The sequence below is a fragment of the Mercenaria mercenaria genome, chromosome 17 (genome assembly GCF_021730395.1).
Source record: "Mercenaria mercenaria strain notata chromosome 17, MADL_Memer_1, whole genome shotgun sequence".
Taxonomy (NCBI): domain Eukaryota; kingdom Metazoa; phylum Mollusca; class Bivalvia; order Venerida; family Veneridae; genus Mercenaria; species Mercenaria mercenaria.
The window spans coordinates 48,810,429-48,829,200 of record NC_069377.1 but is presented as its reverse complement, the minus strand read 5'-3'; the positions used below and the strand labels follow the sequence as shown (position 1 = coordinate 48,829,200).

General features: G+C 38.2%; 1 protein-coding gene across 3 annotated transcripts in view; it reads left to right on the top strand.

The window, feature by feature from the left end:
- Positions 1-2,484: 2,484 nt before the first annotated feature.
- Positions 2,485-18,772, top strand: part of LOC123536222 (uncharacterized) — a 74,959-nt gene continuing 58,671 nt past the window's right edge. For all 3 annotated transcript variants that reach the window (XM_045319200.2, XM_045319199.2, XM_045319198.2), the window contains exons 1-3: positions 2,485-2,563; positions 12,065-12,210; positions 15,069-15,144. In XM_045319200.2, the coding sequence (XP_045175135.2) occupies positions 12,070-12,210; positions 15,069-15,144 (217 nt within the window). In that variant the 5' untranslated portion in view covers positions 2,485-2,563; positions 12,065-12,069. The remainder of the gene's footprint in view (positions 2,564-12,064; positions 12,211-15,068; positions 15,145-18,772) is intronic.

Below are 18,772 nucleotides of genomic sequence, written 5' to 3'. Positions count from 1 at the left end.
CAGTAACCACTTGTTAGAATGGATTGAAACTTCACACACTTATTCGCTGTGATAAACTGACTAAAATTGCCAGGTTCCATAACTCTATTTTTTTGTACAAAATCAAGCCCCTTCTTCGACATCGTAATTCTGATTTAGTTTTAAAATTCAATAGTAATTTAAAGACACTTCTGCGAGAAGGTATTTCTAAACCCGTTTTTTATGGGGATGTTGTTTACAAACTTCGTAAGATCTTGGGTCATGGTAATTTTCCAAATGTATTTGAAAAGATTATCAAACGTTTTATTAAAAGAGGTTACGACCCAACTGTTTTGACCATACCGCATGTTTAGTGTTCAACCCGTTTACAGTTGGACACTACGCTTCCCTCTTTGATTGTGTCTGACGAAAGAGGGTGAAGACTCTATGATAAGCAGTTTTTAAATCCTACCAGGACTGAACTGTTTTGATATCTGTCTTCTGGCCTGTTTCGTCGGGCCCTTAAGGGTGTTTCTCTTTTTGCTCTGTCTTCTGAAAAGGCATTGAGTACATATGTTTTTGGTTCTAAAGGTTTGCTTTTTATATTTTTATACACGAGCATTTTTGTGTTTTACATGCCATGCCTTTTTGTTTCCATTAGGTGTGTTAGAGATTCACCTGGAGGGGATTACTTTTATTTACACTGTCCCGTGTCTTTGGAACATGGTGGGGGTAAGAGTGAGGTTGGGTGCGCACCGTAAACCGGTTTAAGCTCCCCAGTGGTGTTTTTGCCACTGACCGTTCCAAGGCGGTGTCCCACAGTGTTCCTTTGTTTGTTCGTTTTGTCCTCTTGTGTGGGCTTTGTGTGTGTGTGTTCCTTTGTTTGTTCGTTTTGTCCTCCTGTGTTGGCTTTGTGTGTGTGTGCGCGCGTGTGTGTGTTTGTGGTGCACGCGTCTGCGTGCTGTAGGTTTCGTTTTGGGGAGGCTGCGATTTTGGTACGTGGCATTCCCTGTTTGATATTTGTCTTTGTTTTGTTTTTTTGGCACGTTTTGTTTAAGTTTTTAGCTCGACTATTCAAAGAATATGTAGAGCTATTGGACTTACCCGTGCTTCGGCGTCGGAGTCTCAATTTGTTTAAGGTTTTGTGTGTACTATTATAAGCTGGTATGTCAGTAACCATTGAGGGAATGTACTGAAACTTCACACACTCATTCACTGTGATAATCTGACTTACGCTGCACAGGTTCCATAACTCTATTTTACTTTTTTACAAATTTATGCCCTTTTACGACTTAGAAATTTTTGGTTAAGGTTTTGTATGTAAGTTGGTATCTCAGTATCCACTAATGGGAATGGACTGAAACTTCACATACTTATTCACTGTCATGATCTTACATACAATGCACAGGTTCCATAACTCTACTTTGCATTTTTACAAAATTATGCCCATTTTTCGACTTAGCAATTTTTGGTTAAGCTTTTCATTCACTACGATAAACTGACTTACACTGCACAGGTTACATAACCCTATTTTGGTTTTTAGCTAGTGAGATTCTGTTAGGTTTAAAAATTTCACATGCCAAGCTTTTAAATTTATAGCACTTATTATTAGTGACCGGTTTTTATGGTAATAATTTATGTAAAGTTGTTGATACATTATTCAAATACGTTTTTCTCTTAATTCATCTTCTTGGTGCAGATGTAAATCTATAAACCGTACTTTCTTCATTTAGAATATTTATCGAGTTTCCACATGTCGAGATTTAAATTTAATGCTGTAGTAAAATACCACAGACTCTACCGAGGATAAAGGGCTAACCCAACAGCAAGGCTGTTGGAAGTGGCCTTATATACCTACAACCACTACATTCCTCTCCTCTCTAACATTGAAGGACTATGCATCAACTGAACCTCCTATCAATTTCTAGCCCGAGGCATCAACTGAACCTCCTATCAGTTTCTAGCCAAAGGCATCAACTGAACCTCCTAACAGTTTCTAGCCTGAGACATCAACTGAACCTCTTATCAGTTTCTAACCAAAGGCATCAACTGAACCTCCTACCAGTTTCTAGCCCGAGGCATCAACTGAACCTACTATCAGTTTCTAGCCTCATCCAAAAGCATGAATCCGTCAAACATCCTCATCGCCATTGTAGTATTTTTAATACCACAGACTCTACCGGGAATCGAAACCCGGACCTCGTGATCTGAAGGCGGACACTCTAACCACGTCGCTAAAGGGTTAACCCAACAGCAAGGCTGTTGGAAGTGGCCTTATATACCTACAACCACTGCAATGCACTCTAAGACATAACATTTTTGTATTGCATTCAATAATTGTATAGAACATATAATAAATCCTTCTAAAACAGATCCGTAATTCCAGATATTTGCAGCCATTGCAATAACACCACTTCTTTAATTTTTTATGGGGCACTGGTGATTTTTCAAGGCAGCTCTGCCCTTTAGGTAGCATCTAATTAGATAAAAAAAATCTACTCTGACGGATGCCATTTATCAGAGCGTCTGGTAAACGTGAAAGTGTATGGTAGTAGTTTCTAGTTTTCAGAAAAAGAAGAAACGGTTTCAATAGCCTGTTTACAAAGTCAGATTTTTTGTTTGTTATTTATACGGAAAGTTCATATTTTGTTATTGCAAATTATCTGGTCAGTGGAAAAGTTTTACGGCGGGAATTTTCAAGAGTGTTTTAGCCACGAGTTCTAGTATCGATTCGTTCTTGGTCAAGTTCGAAATTCGTACTCAGAAAATGAGAAACTTAACAGAAATTGAAAATACAGTTTGTTAACACCCAGTAAACTAGACAAATAGTTCATGACTTGAATTATAACGATATGGACAGTGCAATAACAGATTTTTTGTATTATTGAAATAGCATGTTAAAATTGACGCATTGAATTGATTGAACTGAATAGCAATTTCCTTGAAGAATTTAACGCCCCGAGTGAGGTTCAAACCAACATCAGTGAGGGGCAAGTGATTTGAAGACAGCGACCTTAACCACCACAGGGATCACTTTTGGCAGATACCTTCCATTTGCCTTGAATCAATGAGATTTTGACAAAATGAATCATAATGTGACTTTTTCTTTTTATAATGAGATTTTACATTGGCAGACAGCCTTTATTACACTGAAAAGCAAACATCTGTTTATTTGAAAGAACAATTTATCTTTATAGATTAACAAAACAGTTCCTTTAAGAGACACTTTGAACATAATTCAAGATTCTGTGCCCGAATAGGTTGATGAAAGTTGCAGCCGAGTGCAGGGCCCACATGCATTTTTCCTTTCAGTAAGCAGTTGACTCTGAGCTTTTACTCATACATTTGATCTCCCGCACGGGAGGGTCAAAATCCGGATTTTTTCACCTTGCCTGTTCCCCGACCAAAACCATACATCTCCCGCTTTTCAAAAAAATTCAATTTTTAGACTTTTTCCTCGCAGCACTGGGTTGATAATTACAGAGGACTGACAAACATGTTTACACAGTAAATCAAAGCGTCACCAACTGTTGTATATTATACATGTTTGACATACATGTATGTAGCTGTTTTCACAGGTGAATTTTGATAACATGATTGTTTTGATAAGGGATTAGACCAGCAGGGCTTTTTCCACCTGTCTCGCGGGGCCGAATATCAGCCCATTCTCAGTGCCATTAGGCTCCGTTTTTTACCAGTTTGAAGCAAAACACTCCCAGTTATAAGAAATAATTCCCAGTTTGATTATTCAAAGAAAAGTTTTTTTCGGTAATGAAATCACATAAATAATTGTTAGAAAATACCAACCAGTTACTATTTTTAGAACATGCCTGTCGTCTGCACCTCGGTAAAAATAAAATGCTCTGATTAAGTTGGTAAGTTGTTTGCTCCAAAGTTGGAAGACAATAAAAGTAATTGTCGCAATTATATCGACAATTTTAGCACAAATAAAATAAATGAATAAATTCTCTTTGCAAATTGGTGAGTAAATAGACACTTCAAAGTCAAAGCAAAAAACGGTAATAAATTTGCTACTTACTTTGGATTTTTGTAAATGATAAGTCCTACTTGTACAGTATTAAAAAAAACAAACATTCAATTTGTCTCCTATTTAGATTGATATAGTAGTCGCAACTTGACCGCGATGGTTGACCTTAGGCTGATAATTCATATCGATTATTTCATTATAGAAATCAAGGGTGCTTAGGGTAGCCGTGTATATTTATATGGAATTAGTTTGTATACAGTGTAGTATCAAAATATATATACTTACATTTGATCATTTAAAGCCTTCCAATACATAATTTACATTTACACAAATTTATAATTCCTTTTTCTCGTGCAGCTCGTGTTTTACGTACACTCCTTTTCAATAATAGGTTGTGCCTCATTATGTATTATAATGCAAAGGTCAACCATCGGGGTCAAGTTGCGTCCACTATATCTATGACACATTTTGATGAATAGCCTGAAATAAACACCAGCACATTGCAGCTAATTATAAACTTCAGAAGGGAGAGTGTCCACAAATTTTCCTTTATTGATTTTCAGCATTGTTCTTTGATGTGGGATGAAAGTTAACTGGTTGGGCATTGCCAGGTGACTGATGTAATTTGACATAATTCTACTCTATTTAGTGTATAAAAATTTACTTTAGATTGTTGTTGTTTTTTTTTGTGTGTGTGGATCTTAAATTATTATATGGCTGAAGAACAGTAAGTTTGTTCATTTAAATAAAATGCAGGCTGTTGCTATAGCTATAATAAAACTATAAAATATTTTTTGTTAAATATAATGTTTTCATCTACCATTCTAGTGGTCCTTTTCTCTAAATTTTATAATACTTTACACATTGTTTTGAACCGATTAAATATGACAGTAATGATGATGATGATGCCAGCTGATGATGATAACGGTCATTGTACAAAGTAATACTAGGACTGCAACAAAATTTAAGAGGGACTCCAAAATCTGAATGTTTGGCAGTCCTGACTCCATGAAACTGAATCCTAATGGAAGCCCTGACTTGTTAAAAGTTGTTAATATACAATATATTTTATCCTTTTAGCTTTTTGAAGTTAAAAGTGTAATAGAAAATAACTCAAAATATCGAATTTTGTCTCTTAAGTTTTGCGTTCACGCGCTTAATTTATGTCGGTAAAAAAAACCCTCCAGTTTTGAGATCCCAACTCCAGCTGAAAAATAGCAAACCTCCAGTTTTGGGATTCTGAACTTATCACATGTGTGCTTTTTCTTCAAAGCTGCGCTGTCCAAGTGTAAGTTCAGTTATATTCTAATCTTTCTGGATCTGATACACTTCCATTAATTTAGGCCAGGACAGCTTTGAAGTCAAACTCATAATGACCCTACCCTCCCCCTCAATTACAAACATTTTGTATGGAATTTTGGGCGTTCAGCGGTTTTTATTTTCTTGAAGGGACTTCACCAGGGGTTTCTCCACCCTATTGTTATTCTCATTGCTACTCGTACGCGAGAATGGAAGCAAAGTTTGGCCTTCCAAACGCTTCAATTTCTTCTTCGGTGGCAGTTTGACACTTCGCGAAAATAGGCGATTTGTGCCTGGTAATCATTATCACATGATGCTCTAAGGAGATAAAAGTGAAATTAAAGCGCCCACTAAACTTCATATGACCAGCAAGTAACGGAAAGTCCGCATTGCAGCGGAAGTCGCAATTTCGGCAAAAGCTCCATAGCCGCGCGGATGCGATTTTTAATTGCATTTGAGCAAAATTGATGCAAATTTCACCAAAAAACTGCGAGAATATCGCCAAATTGCGGCCAAAAGTGTATTTTTTCTATTCAGTACACAGCCCTAGAAATTTCAGTAATGGAACGTTATTGCAGATGCCTAGAATAAAAGATATGTAACGATTCTTTGAAAACGGTGAGTTTTAAAGGTGCTGAACTGTCCAAATGAGTGGCCCCTTTATACTGTCCTGTTACGGAATTCAATTTTTATATCATTATACTGACCAGTTGTTTTGTAGAGTAATATACATGTTTTATATGCTGTTTAATTTTCATGTGAAACAACCCTTTCTTTCTATGATTTGGTGTTGGATGAATTTTTTCTCAAAATGTAAGGCCAAGCGTTATTAAACTCGTTCATACTTGTTTTCCCAATTTTGAATTTGACTTGATCATTAAAAAAGTAGCTAGGGCTTCAGACCACAGTAGCAGGGGGAAATGCACCCTCTGCTACCATACTGGAGTCATCAATCTATAGAAATAAGTAGAATGAGTTCATTTATGCTATTATAACATACAGGTTTAGGATGATTTTGGTTACAATCCACAAATTTTTGCCAGAGTTATGGCCCCCTTTTCGACTTATAATTTTCAGCACTGTTGATGTCAGATTTAGAACTCTTTAAAGGATGAACTGATTGTATTCATTCTTCGGTACACAGGTATGCTTTTGATTAAAATTTGGTCTCCTAAATGAGTAAATGGATTGAATTCATTGTAAGTACACAGGTATACAATCATAGTATACAGGCCAACTTCAGTTTTAATTACTGTCTATCTTTTTTTCTCCTTTTTAGCTCACCTGAGCATGAAGTGCTCAAGGTGAGCTATTGTGACTGGTCATAGTCAGGCGTGGTGCGTCATCTGTCGCGCATCAACATTTGCCTTGTTAACACTCTAGAGGCCACAGTTTTGACCCAATCTTTATGAAACTTGGTCAGAATATCTGTCTTGATGATTTCTAGGATAAAACAAGAAAACTTTGAAATAGGGTCAAAAATCTATGAAGTCTGTCAGGTCTGAATTTAAAAGGGTAAAATGTCATCTGGCAAAAACTATGCACTGGTCAATCAATGAACCTTGTGTAGAATAGAAACTCACTGGATTTAGAGATTGATCAGAATTTTTTCTTGATGAATCTAGGTCAAGTTTGAATATGGGTCATCGGGTCAAAAACAAGGCCACCCAGTCAAATCAAAAAAAAACTTGTTACAATAGGGGCACTTAATTTTATCACCTGTCTTCATGAATTTGGTCGGAATTTGTTTTCGATGATTCAAGGCAAGTTTAAAACTGGTTATGTGGGTTTAAAAACTAGGTCAGTAGGCCTGATCAAAGAAAAATCTTGTTAATACTCAAGAGTCCACAGTTTAAGTTTGAAACTCATGATAATTGGTCAGAATGTTTGTCTTGATAACCTCTAGGTTAAGGTAGAATCTGGGTAATGCGGAATCAAAAACTAGGTCACCCAATCAAAAACCAAAGAAAAACCTTGTGTATGCAATAAGGGCTGCAGTTTACACTGGATCTTCATGAAGTTCTGTCAGAATGTTTGTCTTGATAAAATTTAGATCAAGTTTAAATATGGGTCATCTGGGGCAAAAAAACTATGCCACCTGGTCAAATCAAAGAGAACCCTTGTGTATGCAATAGAGGCTGCATTCTTCACTGGATCTTCATGAGATTTGATCAGAATATTTTTCTTGATGAAATCTAGGTCAAGTTTGAATATGGGTCATCTTGGGTCAAAAACTAGGCCACCCAGTCAAATCAAAGAAAAAACTTGTGTATGCAATAGGGGCTGCATTTTTCACTGGGTCTTCATGAATTTTGATCAGAATCTTTGTTTTGATGAAATGTAGGTCAAGTTCGAATATGGGTCATCTGGGGTCAAAAACTAGGTCACCTGGTTGAATCAAAGTAAAACCTTGTGTATGCAACAGGGCCTTTTTTTTCACTGTATATTTGTGGACTTTGATCACAATGTTTGTCTTGATGAAATCTAGGTCAAGTTTGGATATGGGTCATCTTTGGTCAAAAACTAGGTCACCAAATGTTTTGTCAAAACTATTTGACATGTGGGTTTGAAACTTTGAACACTTGCTTATCATCATGATTTCCATCTTTAGGCAATAGTACATAATTATTAAATATAGTCAACTATTTTGGCTGAATTTATGGCCCTTTTTATGACTTGGAAATCAGTTAAATTTTTCAAACCATTCCATTTTTGCCAAACCTGTTTGTCATATGGCTTTGAAACTTTGACCATTTGTTTACCATCATAGTTTACAAATGTAGGCAAGACTATATAACTAGTACAAGGACTGTAGCTCAGTTATGGCCCTTTTTTTGACATAGAAATTAGTCAAGTTTCGCATCCCATTCCATATTGTGTCTAAACTGTTTAATATATATGGCTTTGAACACTTGCTTATCATTATGGTCCCACATTGCCATTAGTGCAAGACTTATCCAAATCCACAAATACAGGTGCATTGTTTGATCTATTTTTGGCTCAGGTTTTTAGCTCACCTGATCTGAAGGCTCATGGTGAGTTTTTGTGACCGCTCAATGTCCGTCCGTCAACGTTTTCTAAAAAAATATTCTTCAAAACCACTGGACAGATTTACACCAAACTTCACAGGAATGATCCTTGGGTGCCCCCCTTTCAAAATTATTCAAAAAATTGAATTCCACACATAATTCTGGTTGCCATGGCAACCAAAAGGAAAAACTTAAAAAATCTTCTTGTCCAAAACTGCAAGGCGTAGAGCCTCGATATTTGGCATGTTACATTATCTAATGGTCGTCTATGAAAATTCATGTTCAAATTGTGCCTGTATGGTGAAAAGCCCCGGGGGTCACAAGTTTTACATAGACTTATATAGGAAAAAACCACAGTAGGTAGGGCTTTGATATTTGGTATGTGGCATCATCTAATGGTCCTCTACCAGGTTTATACAAATTATCCCCTAGAGTCAAATATGGCCTCGCCCTGGGGGGGGGGGGGTTTCACATGGTTTACATAGATTTATATAGGGAAAAACTTTGAATTTCAAAATCTTCTTATCTGAAACCACAAGACCTAGGCCTTTGATATTTGGTATGTAGCATTGACTTTTGGTCCTCTACCAAGATTATTCAAATTATCCTGGGGTGAAAAATAGAGGCCACGCCCCGTGGGTCCCAAGTTTTACATAGACTTATTTAGGAAAAAACTTTAAAATCTTGTCTGAAAGTGCAAGGCCTAGACTTTTGATATTTGTGATGTTGCATTGCCTAGTGGTCTTCTACCAAGATTATTCAAATTATGCCCCTGAGGTGAAAAGAGCCCCCACACAGGGGGTCCCAAGTTTTACATAGATTTATATAGGAAAAAACTTTAAAAATCTTCTTGCTTGAAACTGCAAGGCATAGGGCTTCTGATATTTGGTATGTTGCATTGCCTAGTGGTCCTCGACCCAAATTGTTCAGATCATACCCCTGGGGTTAAAAGAGGCCCTGCCCTGGGCGTCCCAAGTTTTACATAGACTTATAAAGGAAAAAACTTAAAAATCTTCTTTTCTGAAAGTTCAAGGCCTAGGCCTCTGTTATTTGGTATTTAGCATTGCCTAGTGGTTCTCTAACAAGATTGTTCAAATTATGCCCCTGGGATGAAAAGAGGCCCCGCCCAGGGGGTAACTTGTATATGAGTTATATAGGAAAAATTACTTCAAAAATTATCTGATCATATTTCCTAGACTGTTTAATTATAATTACCTTATAACCCCAAGTAATTAGGGATCACTTGACTGTGACCTTGACCTACTTTCTTGTTTTTAAGATATAGTCTTGAAATTTGGATGACATATACAGTTTTGCACACCGATCTTAATACTGACTTTCATTGACCATGAATGTGACCTACTGACCTACTTTCTTAATATTTTAGCATCAGTTTGACATTTGAAACATGTAGCTCATATAACTCGGGTGAGCGATCCAGGGTCACCGTGACCCTCTTGTTCTTGTCTGAAAATCTCTGGTAATATTTTGACCCCATACTTCCATCGATTCTTCGAATAGTTGAGCTCGCTGTCAACAGACAGCTCTTGTTATAAACTTGCAAATACCTAAGGGCAGTATCAAATGCAATTTATCTTTTAAAATCATCCAAAGTTGACAAATACTGTCTGATTCTTAATGTCTTTTAATAAGTAGTTTAATAAATGGACTGAAAGCGAGTAAATATCGTCTCTCACTTTCTTGGCACTGTGTGTTCACTTAATTATCCAAATTTATGTTCGTCCGAAATACTCTATAGTTTCTGACATGAACTTGCCGGTTTTTGCTAATTTATAGTAATTTTTCATGCTGTGAAAGTATTTAAATGAAAAAGCATAAATACATTGTAATCACTAAACTGCCTGATAATAAAATGTCTCTGAGCCAGTGTATATCCTCTCAAAGCTCGATAAGTATTGAGGTCAGCGAAAAGGATAGTATAATTTGGCAGGTGGCAGTAAAATGATATCATTTTAAGACTGGTTTGCATATTGTTTTGAACATTACGGATCAGCGACTTTGATGCTATTGGATTAGTCTAAAATCTCGCGTGTACATGTTTTTTTGTAAACATTTGTCTTTGGCTACGATGAAACAGTTGCTTGCCAATTTTGACAGTAGGTGGTAAGATAGTTAATGCCTCCGGCGTGTATCACTTGATTAATAAGAGGATTATAGACAACTGTCAAAATTACGTTTCATGTTGCTTTCACGAAAACTAAAGTATTGATTTCAGGGCTATACTTGATACCGAGTTTTACGGTAGCCCAGCGAGTGCGCGCTCTGAAAAATTTAGTAGTCGACAGAATTTTCTGGTAGCCCCTGGGCTGCGGACATTGGATTTCTGAAACCCTGATTGAATTCATTTTAAGTACAATTCACAAATATTTAGCAGAGGTATCTCCTTTTCAACATAAGATAATTAGTTGTCCCTTCAATGAATCTAGCCCTGATGAATGGATTGATTTCATTTTAAGTACACAGATATACGATCATAAAGTTCAGATCATGTACAGTTTTAGTTACAATCAACCAATTTCTGGCAGGATTATTGCTCTTTTGTGACAATATTGATGCCCATTTCATAACTTTAAAAGGATGAATTGATTGAATCCATTGCACCCAGGTAATCCTAGAGAATTATGTTATTCTAAAAATTAGGATCAGAGTAGACATTTTACAGCTGTAAAACTGGTCTTCATACCGGAAGGCAGTGTTTCGGGTGTAACTTTTATCTTCTGAAAGGCTGAAACCTCTGGTTTTATTACTGGTATGTCATGCTTACACTGAAGAAAATCCAGAAAACATTTTTTACATGCATAAATGTCTTCAGTAATAATTTTGTGGAATTTAAGTCATTTGGTGAAATTTTTAATCTGCAATGAAAAATCATTTTAATGTATAGAAATCAAAAGTAAAAAATCTAGGCTAATTATGTCTCCCACCACACAGTGGTGTGGGAGATATATTGATTTACTCCAGTCTGTGTGTGTGTGTGTCTGTATTTGTGTCTGTCACAAAGCTTGTCCGCACTCTAAGTCGAACATTTCTCATCCGATTTTCACCAAACTTAAACAAAATGTGTTGACCATAAGACCTCGGCCAAGTTCGATAACTAGCCAAATTGGTCCAGGCGTCTTGGAGTTATGGCCCTTGAATTACCAAAAATCGGCCTTTTTACTCTTGTCCGCACTCTAATTCAAACATTTCTCATCCGATCTTCACCAAACTTGAACAAAATATGTTTAACTATAAGACCTCGGCCAAGTCCGATAACTAGCCAATTCGGTCCAGGCATTTTGGAGTTACAGCCCTTGAATTATCGAAAAATCGGCCTTTTTACTCTTGTCCGCACTCTAAGTCAAATATTTCTCATCCGATCTTCACCAAACTTGAACAAAATGTGTTTGACCATGAGACCTCGGCCAGGTTTGATAACTAGCCAAATCAGTATAGGCATTTTGGAGTTACGGCCCTTGAATTACCGAAAAATCCGCCTTCATACAATTGTCCGCTCTCTAAATCGAACATTTCTCATCAGATCTTCACCAAACTTGAACAAAATGTGTTTGGCCATAAGACCTTAGCCAAGTTTGATAACTAGCCAAATCCGCCCAGGCACTTTTGATTTATGGCCCTTTAATTACTGATTGGATCCACTCATCCAGACCATCTAATTGGATCAACTCGTCTAAACCATCTGGAGAAACTAGACATTTTTCTTAGGGGCAGTTGTGGGAGACATGCGCTTTTCTCAAAAGCATCTCTAGTCTTGCTATTTGATTTTCAGTCCAGATGCCACGTGGTGTGACACCAACTAGGGTTCGACGCCGTCAGAGTGATGCTAAATGGAGGGCAAGTGTAGCTATGTGTTATAATATTATGAAGAATGTAATACCTAACCAGAAAAAACTTGGGCGGCGGAAAGTTTCCAAGGTAATTATCTTCAGTAATTCATGCTTTTGACCAAACTGGCACAATAGATTTTATTTCTGTATAGAATTTAGGTCTGATATGTGTGCACCTTTAATATTAAGGCTAATACAGATTCTAGCCTTGTAAGGCTTTTATTAACTCAACCTTTACCCTGCTAAATTTCTAAAATGGACTGGTCCATCATTCAGTTTGGCCAGTACCATATATTATTCGAAGGTGTTCACTGAAAAGTTACTGACTGCAGAGTGAGACTATGATCAGCCTGCATGGATGTGCAGGCACTGGTCTCAAAAGCAGAATCACCCACTGCCAGCCTAGCAGGCTAAAGTTTAATCTTAATAGTATTAAGTTTTCAAGTTATGCAATATACATTGTCAAATGAATACAAATGTGTGTAAATATAAGTACTAAAGTTACGAGTACCTTACAACACAAATTATCTCCATGACAATTTTATAGAACACAAAATATATCTTCTTTTCTATAGTTATTTAAATTCTCAATCACAAGGTTGTCATTTATATTCATAGAACAAATTCAGTTAAGGTATTCAGTACTAATTCAGAATCCTGGAACACTTCTGCTGGTAGGTCTACCAGGTAAGGCTGCCTTGTAGGTCTGCTGGGTTGGTTTGCCAGGTAGGTCTGCTGGGTTGGTTTATTTGGTAGGTCTGCTGGGTTGGTTTGCCAGGTAGGTCTGCTGGGTTGGTTTATCTGGTAGGTCTGCTGGGTTGGTTTGCCAGGTAGGTCTGCTGGGTTGGTTTATCTGGTAGGTCTGCTGGGTTGGTTTGCCAGGTAGGTCTGCTGGGTTGGTTTATCTGGTAGGTCTGCTGGGTTGGTTTGCCAGGTAGGTCTGCTGGGTTGGTTTATCTGGTAGGTCTGCTGGTTGGTTTGCCAGGTATGTCTGCTGGGTTGGTTTATCTGGTAGGTCTGCTGGGTTGGTTTATCAGGTAGGTCTGCTGGGTTGGTTTATCTGGTAGGTCTGCTGGGTTGGTTTGCCAGGTAGGTCTGCTGGGTTGGTTTATCTGGTAGGTCTGCTGGTTTGGTTTATTTGGTAGGTCTGCTGGGTTGGTTTGCCAGGTAGGTCTGCTGGGTTGGTTTATCTGGTAGGTCTGCTTGGTTGGTTTGCCAGGTAGGTCTGCTGGGTTGGTTTATGTGGTAGGTCTGCTGGGTTGGTTTGCCAGGTAGGTCTGCTGGGTTTGTTTATGTGGTAGGTCTGCTGGGTTGGTTTAACAGGTAGGTCTTCTGGGTTTGGTTTGCCAGGTAGGTTTACTGGGTTGGTTTATCTGGTAGGTCTGCTGGGTTGGTTTATCTGGTAAGTCTGCTGGGTTGGTTTATCTGGTAGGTTGGCCAGGTAGGTCTGCTGGGTTGGGTGGCTATGTAGGCCTGCTGGGTTGGTTTATCTGGTAGGTCTGCTTGGTTGGTTTGCCAGGTAGGCCTGCTGGGTTGGTTTGCCAGGTGGGTCTGCTGGGTTGGTTTGCCAGTTAGGTCTGCTGGGTTGGTTGGCCAGGTAGGTCTGCTGGGTTGGTTGGCCAGTTAGGTCTGCTGGGTTGGTTTATCTGGTAGGCCTGCAGGATTGGTTTGCCAGGTGGGTCTGCTGGGTTGGTTTGCCAGTTAGGTCTGCTGGGTTGGTTGGCCAGGTAGGTCTGCTGGGTTGGTTTGCCAGTTAGGTCTGCTGGGTTGGTTTATCAGGTAGGCCTGCAGGGTTGGTTGGCCAGTTAGGTCTGCTGGGTTGGTTTATCAGGTAGGCCTGCTCAGATGATTTTGGACTCTCTTGTTTTAAATATATGTACTGGTTATGTCTCCCCCCCCCCCCACCCCCCCCCCCCAGAACATGTAAATCCATTTCCGATCAGTAACTTGCAGAACCTTCAAACTTAATAGGGTGATAGGACTTACAGAGTAGATGACTCCTATTGTTTTGGGGTCACTCCATCAAAGGTCAAGGTCACAGGGGCCATCTGCCTGCCACACTTCATTTTCAATCAATAACTGGAGAACCATTTGACCTAGAACCTTCAAACTTCATAACGTGATTTGGGCATACAAAGTAGATGACCCGAAATATTTTTGTGGTTACTCAATCAAAAGTCATGGTCACAGGGGCCTGAACATGGAAAACAGTTTTTGACTAATAACTTGAGAACCACTTGACCCAGAATGTTGAAACTTCATAGGATAATTGGAAATGTAGAGTAGATGATCCCTATTGATAATTGGGTCACTTTGATCAAAGTTCCAGGTCACAGGGGCCAGAAATTGGAAAGCGGTTTCTGATCAATAACTTGAGAACCATTTGATCCAGGGTGATAGGACTTAGAGTGGATGGCCCCAATTGATTATGGGGTCACTTGAGCAAAGGTCAAGGTCACATTGTCTTGAATATGGAAAACTCTTTCTGATCAATAACTTGGGAACAACTTTGCCCAGGATGTTGAAACTTAATAAGATGAATGGACATGCAGAGTAGATGACCCCTATTGATTTTGGGGGTCACGCAATCAAAGGTCAGGGTCACAGGGGCCAGAACATGGAAAACCGTTCCAATCTGTAACTTGAGAACCACTAGGCTCAGAAAGTTGAAACTTCTTGGGATGATCAGACATGCCGAGTAGATGATCCCTATTGCAGCCTGCACTTTTGGTCCTGTCCTCTATTGACTTCTTGCCTTTTACTCATATGTGTTGGGGGAGACATGCGCTTTTCTACAAAAACATCTTCTAGTTTGATTTTACTTTTAATTCAAAGTCTCAAACAAGTAAAATGATTTTGAATTTTGAAAAAGTTGTCCAGAATCTTCAGTCATACACCTTCAGTCCTAAATGAAACAGTCCCCTGTGTACTGTAAATTTATTTTAGGCATTAACTCTGAAGGAGACAGAACGACACATTGTCAACCTGGAGAGGAAGTTGAGGGAACTCATCGAGGAAAGAGGTAAGGATAATTGGAGCTAGCATTTATAAGAAGAGTAGCAGTTAATTTAACATGTTGCAGACTTCAGGAAAGTTGGAAAAAATGGCCTGACATTTGGTCTAGCAATGCCTAAAAATCTTCTGGACCGAAAAACAGTATGCCAGACCAAAAAAAAGTCGGTGCACCGCATATGTTGCTTTTCTCCATCATATACGAGCCAGGTGCGATTTTGAGTCCATTTCTCGTTAAATGTTCGGTCTCTTATTTTCATACATTTTTAGCTCACCATGAGCCAAAGGCTCATGGTGAGCTATTGTGACCGTTCAATGTCCGTCGTGCAGTGTGCGTCGTCCGTCGTGTGTCAACATTTTCTAAAAAAATCTTCTTGAAAACCACTGGGCAGAATTACACCAAACTTCACAGGAATGATCCTTGGATGGCCCCTTTTCAAAATTATTCAAAGAATTGAATTCCATGCAGAACTCTGGTTGCCATGGCAACCGGAGGGAAAAACTTAAAAAATCTTCTTGTCTAAAACCACAAGGCCTAGGGCTTTGATATCTGGTGTGTAGCATCATCTAGTGGTCCTCTACCAAAAATGTTCAAATTATCCCCCTAGGGTCAAATATGGCCCGCCCCGGGGCTCACATGGTTTATATAGACTTATATAGGGAAAACTTTGAAAATCTTCTTGTACAAAACCACATGGCCTAGGGCTTTGATATTTGGTATGTAGCATCATCTGGTGGTCCTCTACCAAAATTGTTCAAATTATCTCCCTAGGGTCAAATATGGCCCCGCCCCGGGGGTCACATGGTTTATATAGACTTATATAGGGAAAACCTTGAAAATCTTCTTGTACAAAACCACACAGCCTAGGGCTTTGATATTTGGCATGTAGCATCATCTAGTGGTCCTCTACCAAGATTGTTCAAATTATCCCTCTAGGGTCAAATATGGCCCCGCCCCGGGGGTCTCAAGTTTTACATAGACTTATATATGAAAAAAAGTTTAAAAATCTTCTTGTCTGAAACCACAACACTTAGACCTTTGATATTTGGTTTGTAGCATTGTCTTATGGTCCTCAACCAAAATTGTTCAAATTGTACCCCTGGGGTGAAAAGAGGCCCTGCCCTGGGAGTCCAAAGTTTTGTATAGACTTACATAGGAAAAAATCTTTAAAAATCTTCTTGTCTGTAACCATACAACTTATGCTTTTGATATTTGGTATGATGCATTGTCTAGTAGTCCTCTACCCAAATTGTTCAAATTATGCCCCTGGGGTTAAAAGAGGCCCCGCCCTGGGGTCACTTTGTTACTATGTGAGTTATATAGGAAAAAATACTTAAAAAATCATTTGATCCTATTTCCAAGACTGTTTAATAATAATTACCTGATGACCCCAAGTAATATGATGTCACTTGACTTTGACCTTGACCTACTGACCTACTTTCTTGTTTTTTAAGATACAGCCTTGAAGTTTTGATGACATACACACTTTTGCACACCAATCGTAAAACTGAATATCATTGACCATGAATGTGACCTACTGACTTTCTTGATATTTTATCATCAGTTTGATCTTTGAAACATGTAGCTCATATTCCTCAGGTGAGCAATCCAGGGTCATCATGACCCGCTTGTTTCTTTTCACTATGATTGTCGGGTGTTAATCTAAGTTTCTTTCCCATTCTGCCCCAGCATAATCTGTTAGTGTCACCATTTTGATGTGTTGTCTGAGATGTTGCAGTTGTCGGGGTGCGATAAATGCCTGTCAGTCGGACCGCATCTGGATTAAGAAATAGCAGACCACGTCAAAGTTTTCCGGTCCAGTGCCTGGAACAACTTCTGGTCTGACCACTCCACTGTGCTATAACAATAACACACTAACTGTTAATATCATGTTGTCATACTGATTTTCGGAACAGTATGTGATAAAGTGATAGTGATTACCAAAACAAATTGTAAATTGATTGTATGAACATGCTATTTTATTCCTTATAAGTGCCAAGAATAATGTTATTAATACCTCGCCATGAGTTTATAGGAATTGTCTCCGTCTGTCTGTCCTTTGGAGCTTACATTTGCATACTTAGGTGGCTATAGGAAAATAGGTTTCTGTACTTTTTCTGTGATGTCATTCATTCCATAAGCTTTTATGTGGCTATTTTTCTTTTAAGTGGCTAAAAGAACAATGAAAGAACAAAAGAGTAGCCACATAAATACCCATATGTAGGAACATCTGTCTGTAACAATTGTGTCCGCTCCATATAACTTAAATCCTTTAAAGGATTTTCATGAAACTCAGGTCAAATGATCACACTCTGTAACTCCTAAATCCCTTGGAGGATTTTCATGAAACTTGGGTCAAATGATCACCTCATCAGGACAATTTGCAGAACTTATAAGTCAGCCATGTTGACTCAAGGTCAAGGTCGCAACTCAAGCTCAAAGGTTTGAGCCTTCCATTTTGTTTCTGCTCAGTATCTCCTAAACCCATTGAAGGATTTGAATATGACTTAGCTGTAATATTCCCCTTATCAAGACAATGTGCAGAACTCAAAATTCACCCATGCCAGCTCAAGGTCAAGTTCACAACTCAAAGGTTTGAACCTTCAATTTTCTGTCCCCTCCTTTTCTGCTATACCACTTGAAACTTTGGTGAAGTGTTTTCCATATTGAGACGGTTTGTAAAACTCATCAGTCAGCCATGCAGGCTCAAGGTCAAGGTCACTATAATGAATACTTAACAACGTCAGTGCTTCCACGCTTCCACCCAATACCATCAACCCTTTCACTACCCATAACAGTGGTAGGGGATATAGCTGTCTTTCAGGCTGCCTTGTTTAAGAATCTATGAGTGGGAAGAAAATAATGATAAATGTTATTTAAGCATCAGTATGTGTCAGGAGAATGGTAATGTTAATTCAGCACCATGTATGTGGAGTTGATAATAATAATAATGTTATTTTAGCTGTTATGTGTGGAAAGTTGATAGTGATAAGGTTTTTTCAGCACCTATATGTGTGGAGTTGATAAAAATAATGTTATTTCAGCACATAAGTGTGGAAAGTTGATAGTGATAATGTTATTTCAGCACCTTACATTAAAAATTAGGTGCTTCTATGCACTATGGCATCCTCAAAATAAGCGAGAAAGAATATTCACAAAGATTTGAAGCAAAATAGTTTACTAAATAAAATAGTTACTAGTTGGCTTCAGTTTGGGAACATGTGAGAAGTATTTTGAATGACATTATATCCAGTTGTTTCGATTTAATATTTGCAGCAAATAATAACATTGACAAGAATATTGCTGGGATCATGTCAATAAAATGAACTTTGAATGGATGGTAAACTTCAGTATTGCTGGGATCATGTCAATAAAACTAAGTTTTAAATGAATGGTAAACTTGAGTATTGCTGGGATCATGTCAATGAAATGAACTTTGAATGGATGGTAAACTTGAGTATTGCTTGGATCATGTCAATAAAACTAACTTTTAAATGAATGGTAAACTTGAGTATTGCTGGGATCATGTCAATAAAACAAATTTTTAAATGAATGGTAAACTTGAGTATTGCTGGGATCATGTCAATAAAACGAACTTTGAATGGATGATAAATTTAAGTATTGCTGGGATCATGTC